Source organism: Ceratina calcarata, unplaced genomic scaffold (assembly GCF_001652005.2).
Source record: "Ceratina calcarata isolate Rehan_Ccalc_2016 unplaced genomic scaffold, ASM165200v1 scaffold297.2, whole genome shotgun sequence".
Lineage (NCBI taxonomy): Eukaryota > Metazoa > Arthropoda > Insecta > Hymenoptera > Apidae > Ceratina > Ceratina calcarata.
Genome location: NW_017152138.1, coordinates 2,076,159 through 2,085,471, shown reverse-complemented (window position 1 = coordinate 2,085,471; position 9,313 = coordinate 2,076,159). Strand labels below are relative to the sequence as shown.

Below are 9,313 nucleotides of genomic sequence, written 5' to 3'. Positions count from 1 at the left end.
CGTCGCCTTCACCGTCACCGCCGTCATCCCCAGCGCTGACTTGTTTTACCACCACCATAGTTGGTACTCGCGCATCCCATCATTTTCGGGGGTGTTTGCGAGCAGACGTTCGCACCAGTAGAATAACTTTACTACATGTACAATTTATGTATTCTTTGTACAGGTCGTTAAGAAAAATATAGAGTTTCTTTGGAGAATATGTAATATAATTAATTACAATATTAATAAAGAATGACGAAACTGTGCTTATCACAGTTCACTTTAAGAGAAACCTGATTACACGTTCGCATATTATTCATACTATTCTTATAGAGATACATTAATAAAAGTCGTGAGACTGTTTTCTCATTCATTATGCATTATAGACAAACGAGAAAACAATTGGGAATATTCTAAGGACTTATTAATAAGTGCATTGGAGATCGCGTGAATTCCGTGGTTCGGGGTTGCACTCACTTTTGGCTCTCACTGTATACGTGTGCATCCCCGAACCACCCCCAAGTCCGACGTAGTAGACGTAGTAAGAGTAATGCGCGCGCGCGCTCGCGCTCTCACCAGACAAGCGACCCTTGGTTCGGGGCGCATAAAGCGACTCATGCACCATCTTTGCCCGATTTTCGCGAGGAAGGCGCGATCAAAACGGGGCTGTCGCGCGTAACAATCGGTTCCTCGAGCGAACGCGTGCATCTTCGCTGTACTACAACAGAGTACGACGCAGTTTCGACGACGCATTTTCGACGCCGTGCGTTCCCCGCGCGCCGTGCACCTTGCGCAGCGAACACCCGATTTTTCCTAGCATTTTTTCTTCGTTTCATCTCCTCCGCTCCGTTCCCCTTCTTTGCTAGAATCCGTTCCCTCCGCCACCCTTTCGCTCTCTCCCTTTCTATCTCGCTGTCTCTCCCTATCGTTCACCCTCACCGATTCCCCCTCTTCCGCGCGTTTCTACCCTCTGCCTACTACTATCACTCCCTTGTCCCACCCTCGTCCTTCATTCTTTCGGGTTCTCTGCGCGTTACGGTGTGAACATACTTGAGAGATCGCGCGACAAGGCGGTAATCGGTGGTGCAATCGTGAATAGCAGGAAGGAGAACGGATCGCGGCCAACGGAACGATGTCTCATTTACCCTGGAGACGAGGAGCACGCGTCCGCGTCCAAAGGATACGATAATAAAGACGTTCGGCTCGAGGGGGTGGTCCGACGTACGATCACATTTTTTCTCCTTCGCTCGTTCGTCTCCCGGTTGGTTCGGTCCTTCGGCCGATCGGTCGATCGGGTGTTCGCGTAACGTTCCAACGGGAAGCCGGGGGTGGAACTCATTTCAGTCTCTCTCTTTCTCTCTCCGTTATCTGAGATGATCCGCTCGTTCGCGAGGCTCGCGTCGCGCTCCGAGAAATGTGCACGACGAAGAACAGAGCGCTGGAGGTGAATCGTTATCGTTACGTGCTATTGAACTTGGACTGAGATTGGCCGTACGGGATATATCTATTTTTCGTGCACCGTCACCGTACCAATCGTAGTTAACGTCGGTGTTAGTAGTTTGCGATTGAACGCGATGACGCGACTCGAAATCGAGAGATAGACGAGACCTCCGGCCCGGGCGTAAATCGTATACGTGACATCCCAGGTACGACTGAACTATGAATTAACTGGGAATGCGAAATCGTTTAAATCCAGACTACGTACTACGATCCGCATAAAACGAAATGGAAGTCGGACGGCGGCTGCACGATTAACGTAGTTCGCGATCGAGCAGCGCGAGAGGGGTACGTTCGTGGGTGGAAATGAGAGAAGGTGAAGAGTCGCGCGTACAAGCTTCGACGTACTAGCGGGTGGCGTGTACACGGGGCTTGTGTGCTGTGCCGTGGTCGTGTGTATACCAGAGTTTCTACGTGTACACGGATAAACAAAGATTCGTATCGGCACGGTGAATTCACGCACGTAACGCTGACTCGCGTGTTACGGCCGATCGATCGCTAGTTCGAGGGAGCGGTAAGACTAATTCTTTTTACCCCCGCCGCGTGACCAGTTTGCTTTGAATTAACGCGTGTACAGTGTACACCACGCTCTCACCCCAGAGAAAACGATCGGGCTGCTTCGTTCGTCTGCATCTTCTCCTCGCATTGCACGTACCTACGCGATTCCACGTTCCAGTTCTACAGGGTTGTTCACCGATACCGTCGAAATAATGTTTCTGTCCGTCGAGAAACTCGTGCATTACGGAGTGTTGTTACTGTTGTTCATCAGATCGAGTTACCAGCAAGAGGAGGATATACCCCATAACGAGTAAGAATTCACGTCTGATTTTTACCTTTGCGTTGCATACAACTCTGTCAATCGAATAAATATTCCTGGACTCTGTTTCCCGTTTTATTAACCGTAATTTGTTGAACGATACAGTGGAAGTCATGACATAATTGGTAATGTTACAATTGATGGGCTTGTATTTAAATCGCTTGGACGTACGAGGTTTGTACGAAATTTGAAATTACCAAACCATCAATTACCGCGTTTCGATAGTACGAATTAAACCGAGCACTGGATTCAATTACGTTAACGTGCATGCTAATAAGCGAGTGGAATGAACGGGATTGGGAAGTGAAATGGTACCTAGTTTATTCGCTGGCTTATTCGGCTGTAATCACATAGAACAGCGGTCCCATGATTTTCGAAGGAGAGCAACATCGAGGAGAGAATCGGAAAGAACGCAGGCGCGTGTAGAGTTACGCGTACACAGTCGATTAACGAGGATCAGAATCGTCGGCGTGTATGCGTACGACCCTCTTTACGTGCGTGCGCACGTGAGAGAGAACGTAAGTACGTGTGTGTACACGTACTTACACCCCCGCGTAGGCTACGGATGTATCAATGGTACTATCCATTTACGCGTACATATCGTGCTTACTGTATGCTCTACGACGTGCTGCGGCCTTAAGAAACGGGACACGATTTCGTTCTCGAACGCAATTTAGCGGCAGCCTTAGATAAATTCATTATTCGACACGTCGATTTGTCCAACGTTCGGGTCATTTATAAATTTGAATAATCGCGTGAAACCGTTTTAGATCGCTTCTCTGTCCGTTCGTTTATGATGTAATCCTTAAACTCGCGACACGTAGAAACAATAGTCAAAGGATTGTAGATATTATATACATATGTATACGAGCATGAACGCAATTGTTTCGTCGAGTTTAAAATAATATTTGAGTATTAATAGATGTACAGAACAGGTGGCTCATTGGATTCCAGGCTCAGTTCGCACGTACACGTAGAAACTGTTTTTATGATAGCACCGAACAACGGCGGTGGTGACGGAAAGCGTTAAAGATAGATTTTGTTTTGCAGAGTGAAAAACTGGGCCTTGAAATTCGGCGTAGATTTATGGGAATTCAGCAAACAGGTTACAAAGATGAGCGAGATACAAAGGGTAAGGCAATATACCATACTGTTGGTTGAGCGAAATTATTTATTGATTCTCCTCTTACAAAAAAAATTGTCGTTATCGTCGTACATGAAAATTCAAACGAAGAATTTAGATTTCGAACTGTGCAGAAATTAAATTCGAAACTCGTAACTGAGAACTAGTAGTATGCGCTGATATTTCTCATACTCGCAACGGGAGCAAGTCAAGTAGAATCAATCGTACGTAGTCAGACACCGAGTTCCAACGTTTCTGAACAAAATACATTCGTTTAACCATTGCACATCGATGGTTCGAGGGTGATTTAGGAATTTGATGGGTGAATTTCAGAAATATCATGACATGGATGCCGAGGCCGTAAGAAAAGATGGTCTCGTCTTGGTGCGAGAAATGGCCGCGGAGGTGAAAAACATGTTGGACTTTAAGATGAACGCGGTCATGGTGAGAGGATCGAACACCAACTTGATGCGAAAGATTATATAGCTGGCATCTCGTTCGAGTATGCTGAATTGATCTTTCGTTTCAGAGATTGGTGGAGAGCGCGGAACAGGCAGCCGTGTCGGCGCCCAGAGACGGGAACGTATCGCCTAAGTATTACGCTTCTCACCGGTTCGACAGTTCCGGGGATGGAAAATCGAACGGACAGGAAACGTTCCTCTCGCTTAATCGACACTTCGATCATCTGGCTGTGAACGTATCCCTTTCCGCGGTCTTACTACCTGCTGGAGTCAAAGACACCGGTGGGTGGTGCAATAAAATTAACACTACCAGCTTCCAACATAAAGCTTATATTTCATTGTATAATAAACCATTTTTTTATTTGTTCCGAGCTACTTTTGTGTATCTAATAAACAATATCAATCTTGCAAATCATACGACGTTTCTAAAATTGAATGACATTGTTCATTGATATGAAAAAATGCAGAATGCTAATATTCGTTTGTTTAAAAAGAAGAATTCGTCGCACAAATTCGGTTTCCTTTTAGATCGCGACGTAGCCTCCGGCATTCAGTGGAGCGAATACTTGGACTTACTGTTCGTCAACAATTACGAAAGCGATCCCTCGCTTTCGTGGCAGTACTACGGCGCCACTTCCGGATTCTTGAGACGCTTTCCCGGTACCATTATCATTCCACCCTCTCTGTTTTCTATCCGCTCGGCTTATTTAAATGCGAGCGCGTTCGTATCTTTCCTCAGCGATATCCTGGCCGCCCATCGAGCAACGATCGAACGGTGGTAGCAAAACAGCGGCGAGGGTCGTTCGAGACGTGTACGATTTTCGGATTTCTAACTGGTTCGTCGGCGCAGCGAACAGCCCCAAGGATTTGGTCATACTTCTCGACATGGAGTGTTACTCCTCCGACAAGAACAAACGCCTGGCCTCGACTACCGTCAAAACCATTCTCGACACCCTAGGCCCCGACGATTACGTGAACGTCTACCGTTACGGCGACACCGCGGAGGAGATCGTTAAATATTTTAAGGACAGTCTGGTCCAGGCATCGCCTGCGAATATCCACGAGCTGAAAGTGGCGACGAGTTCGATGAAGTACGAGCAATTACCGATGAACGTATCGGCCGCTCTTAGCACCGCGTTTGAGACCCTCCACAGATACAATAGAACCGGCCAAGGTAGCCAATGCAACCAAGCGATCATGGTAATTACCGTCGACAACGTCGGCTTACCTATCGAAGTGATAAAAAGGTACAACTGGCCGCATATGCCCGTTCGGATTTTCACCTATCTCGTGGGAGGTGACAAGAGCCCGGAGTTGCAGAGCACATCGTGCACGAACAAAGGTAATTATCCTATTTTTCTTCCATAATCGTTTCGTTCTTCATTGTGTATGTTCGTCCGTTGGACAGGATTCTACGCGAGGATCACCGAAATGGAGGATATCAAGAATAAGGTCTTCGAATACGTGAAGGTGCTTGCTCGGCCAATGGTCTTGTACCAACACGATCATCCCGTGCACTGGAGTCCAGTTTACGTCGGTGGAAAGGTATTAGATGCGTGTACACGAACGTCACAATATATAATCCAGAATCGCATAGAAATGACTTTTTCTTTTTCAGAGCGACAGATACGGCAACGAAGATACAGGGCAGCTACTGACGTCCGTTTCCGCGCCTATCCTGGATCGCCGAAATTATACGGTAACACATTCTCCGCGAGATTCGACGACTAGTGGTCGTGGTCGGTGTATTTAATATATTTTTCTTGTAAAAAAAAAAGGTGAAAACGGCCAACCTGTTGGGTATCGTCGGCACGGACGTGCCGATCGAAGAGATACAAAAATTAGTTCCCCCATATAAGGTACATTGCTACGGTAGCGAATAGAAAGAGTCCACGAATCCGTGATTGAACCGTTTCCTTTCTGTCGATTTTTAGTTAGGTGTCAACGGGTATTCCTTTATCGTCGACAATAACGGTCACGTTCTGTATCATCCGGATTTGCGGCCATTGGTGAGTGAAACGATTTGAAACGACTCCCCGACTGATCCTCGTCCACTCGTCAATCTTGCCCACTGACCATCGCTGTTTGTTTTTTCATGTTCACGGACGCAGCCTGGAAACGCGGACGTAAGTAGTTCGAGGCTGTAGCACGCCGGTGTAACAAATAACATCTTTGTTGGCTTGTTGAACGTAATTATTTCGCGAGTGCCTCCGCGGTCGATAGAGTTCCCTTGTTCTTGTTTCGTTGCAGTACGAGGAGACGTTAAAGCCTACGTATCTTAGCGTAGACCTGTCGGAGGTCGAGCTCGCAGAGCATGAGGGACAGTTGTACTCCATGAACAACTCCCTTCTTCTAGACGTAAGCGTACATTCTTTTTTCAGAATAAATTCATCGTCAATTACGTCAACTTCATGTATTTTCTTTATTCAGTTGCGGCACGATATGATTGATCAAAAAGAAGGGGAAACAAACTTTTTTACCAAAATTCATTATGACAATATGGTGAGTAGTTCAACTTTACGTTATCTTCCTATGTGAACATCGACGAGTTTCAAACGTTTTTCATAATTCTTGCAGAGACGAGTGGCCATTAGGCGTCACAATTATTTTTATAAACCGATCGAGGGAACACCGTTATCGTTGGGACTAGCGTTACCCGAGGGTTACGGTATGTTCCAACTGCAAGCCGAACAAGAAATCAAACACGCGATAATAAATGGTGAGCGATATCTCTTATTCAAACCCCGTCGACTTTAATCTCCGTCGGTTCTTCGTTGAAAGCGTCGTTATGGTTTCTAGTGACCGAGTACTTTAAGGGGAACAATTGGAAGGTGCATCCGGATTGGGTGTACTGCGAGTACAGTTCGGCTTCCGGTAAATGGTTCCCAACCCCCGAGGAACGCTTTCTCCATTTTTTGGCACGAACGCGGAGCCCGGGGTGGAAATGGATGTCCTTGAGGCCAAGGAGTCCGAGCTCGCACCATAAGCAAGCGAGCAAGCCCGACAGAGATGCTTATTACTGTAAGTACTCCCGCCTCGTACGCATCTATCGATCCGTCGATGACGACGTAATTAATAATTTTCGATCTGACTCTCTGTCATCAGGTGACAAAAAGTTAGTTCAGTCGCTGGTGTTGGACGCGTTGGTCACCGACGTGCTCGACAAGAAAGCCGCGATGCACAAAGAGGAGAATCCGAGGTAAGTGGCCCGCGCGAGCCGTGCGAGAGGGAGTTCGCGAGAATGCATGACCGCGGACACTTTTATTAATAGCGGATATAATTATTCTACTGACAACACGCACTGCCAATGCACAAGCAAGCGAGCACGCGGTTTGTTTTTTTTTCACGCACCAATCATCGGACAACACACGCATATTGTATATCATATATATACAACTTTGTATACATATACATAAGTATATATATTCACAATATATACAATATATATATATATATATATTATATATTTTACTGGGTATTGTGAAAACTGCCGCCTCTATTTTTTCCCCCCGCCGTTGACATAGTCGTGTTGCGAACGAAATATATGATTAAACGTTAATCGTGGGAGTGAAGAGAGTATGAACAGAGGTGGCAAGGATAAAGGCAAGGATCAAGGAAAGAGAGAAGGAGGAGAAGCCGCGGAGCAGAAGGACAAGAGGGAGAAGGATTCCAAAGACTTTGCAAAACCGATTGACCACTGATTAAATGATTTAACCACTTTGCGTAACCGGCTGTTCAGTGTCGATTCGAATCTTGTATCTGAATAAAATTAGATCGCAAGTTTGACGCCGGTACCGTAATTCGTTGAAACGTGACACGTACTATGCGCAACGGCTAATCTGTTCCATTTACAAATGCTGTCTTTTATATCGCATACTTTTATTACATTTTATATTGTGTGTCTCCACCGCTAGCCCTATTGCCATACTGATGGCTCTACTGCACAGGTAATCCATTATGCACAATTATTTGTATAAGCGCACCCGTCGATATTGCACGGATTATATCGTATATATTGATCTATTCTATTCCTAAGTGTCCTTCGAACCGTTCATTGAAACGAAACCTTCCTTGGGAACTGTCCTGCGTCGGATACGTCTGTACTCCGGTGTCAAGGGTCAATTTCTTTTCATATTGAGTCATCTATGTCATCTTACCGCTCTTCGTTCATTTAATAAGATGAAATACGCGGCTCAATTATGAAAAAAAAATAAATTAATACATTGCCTCCGAAGTACAAACGCGTGTCCACTCTCTCGTTGTCACTGTTTTATCATATTTTTTTATCGGGCTGTGATCGACGAATATACATAATGCGAATGTAAATTTTGAAGGACACGTTGAACCATTGGTTGTACGTCGTCTATAAAGTGTAAAAGAATAAGAACACGTATCGATCACGGGATTAATTCCGTATTCGTTGAATACGAGAACAACGATCTCTTGTGTCTTCTTTTTACGTTCGATCACGTCGGTGGTGCAGGGTGTGTAATAGGGTTCACGTTTTCAGTCAAGGGAAAGGAACGTTCGGCGTAACGAGGAGTTTCATCGCGACCAGGAGCGGCCTGTTCCGTTGGCACGACCATCAAGATACCGACAAATCCACCGATCAAACGTAAATATTATAATACAATTTATTTGATCGTTGACATCTTACGAACAGCGTTCTCCTCGTGATTCGCGTAGACTGTTCGCCGAGAAGTACGCGAGGGCGATGGATTCTTCTTGGTACAAACGCGCCGTGGATCAACACACGATAGAACCGGACAGCTTCGTCTTCAGCGTACCATTCGACGCCGGTAATTAATTACTATTTTCACAAATACTATGAATATTGAATATTGTAACAACTGTTCCTTTCCATTGAAGCCAACAGTCCGAGTCCTTTGGTCACAGCGACTCACGCGATTTTCATCGGGAAGGGTCACAAAGCGCCTGCCGCGGTCGTCGGTTTGCAATTTCAACATTCCACGTTGGCCTCACGCTTCGTCAATATTACTTCCACGGTAATTCAATTTTACTCTCAAGGTTTATAAAACAATTCGTATTATACATTGCATACTGTCCTGGTTTTGAATGATTCGACAGCGTAACGATAATAATTTTTACTTTGATCGGTTCAGTGCAGCGGTACAAGTTGCAAGAAATCCTGCGCTTCCGAGGCATTAGACTGTTACATTTTGGATAACAATGGTTTTGTTATAATCAGCGAACGTCACGAGCATACAGGGAAATTTTTCGGTGAAATAGACGGCACTATAATGGATTCCCTGGTTCAGGACAAGATTTACAGGTACGAATCTGAGATAACGTATAAGATATTTGTATAGGCAATATTTTACTTAAGGATGTATTGGCTATACAGTCAATCCCAAAAGTTTATGCACTTTAGAAACGCATTTTTAAAAAAGAAATCAGACGTCGGAAGAACAATGC

The 9,313-nt window shown here is 45.4% G+C and overlaps 1 protein-coding gene across 3 annotated transcripts in view; it reads left to right on the top strand.

The window, feature by feature from the left end:
• Positions 1–603: 603 nt before the first annotated feature.
• The window catches only part of stol (voltage-dependent calcium channel subunit stolid), a 13,464-nt gene continuing 4,754 nt past the window's right edge, over positions 604–9,313 (top strand). Inside the window, exons 1-22 of one of the 3 annotated variants that reach the window (XM_018022970.2) lie at positions 604–1,990; positions 2,077–2,284; positions 3,344–3,425; positions 3,750–3,860; positions 3,946–4,159; positions 4,406–4,537; positions 4,617–5,219; positions 5,286–5,422; positions 5,496–5,576; positions 5,656–5,736; positions 5,812–5,886; positions 5,989–6,003; positions 6,128–6,235; positions 6,308–6,379; positions 6,455–6,596; positions 6,677–6,898; positions 6,983–7,076; positions 7,792–7,824; positions 8,388–8,492; positions 8,564–8,676; positions 8,747–8,883; positions 9,001–9,170. In XM_018022970.2, the coding sequence (XP_017878459.1) occupies positions 2,187–2,284; positions 3,344–3,425; positions 3,750–3,860; positions 3,946–4,159; positions 4,406–4,537; positions 4,617–5,219; positions 5,286–5,422; positions 5,496–5,576; positions 5,656–5,736; positions 5,812–5,886; positions 5,989–6,003; positions 6,128–6,235; positions 6,308–6,379; positions 6,455–6,596; positions 6,677–6,898; positions 6,983–7,076; positions 7,792–7,824; positions 8,388–8,492; positions 8,564–8,676; positions 8,747–8,883; positions 9,001–9,170 (2,825 nt within the window). In that variant the 5' untranslated portion in view covers positions 604–1,990; positions 2,077–2,186. Of the gene's footprint in view, positions 2,285–3,343; positions 3,426–3,749; positions 3,861–3,945; positions 4,160–4,405; positions 4,538–4,616; positions 5,220–5,285; positions 5,423–5,495; positions 5,577–5,655; positions 5,737–5,811; positions 5,887–5,988; positions 6,004–6,127; positions 6,236–6,307; positions 6,380–6,454; positions 6,597–6,676; positions 6,899–6,982; positions 7,077–7,791; positions 7,825–8,387; positions 8,493–8,563; positions 8,677–8,746; positions 8,884–9,000; positions 9,171–9,313 lie in introns of all 3 variants that reach the window. The other 2 variants (XM_026812797.1, XM_018022971.2) reach the window with 2 other exon arrangements.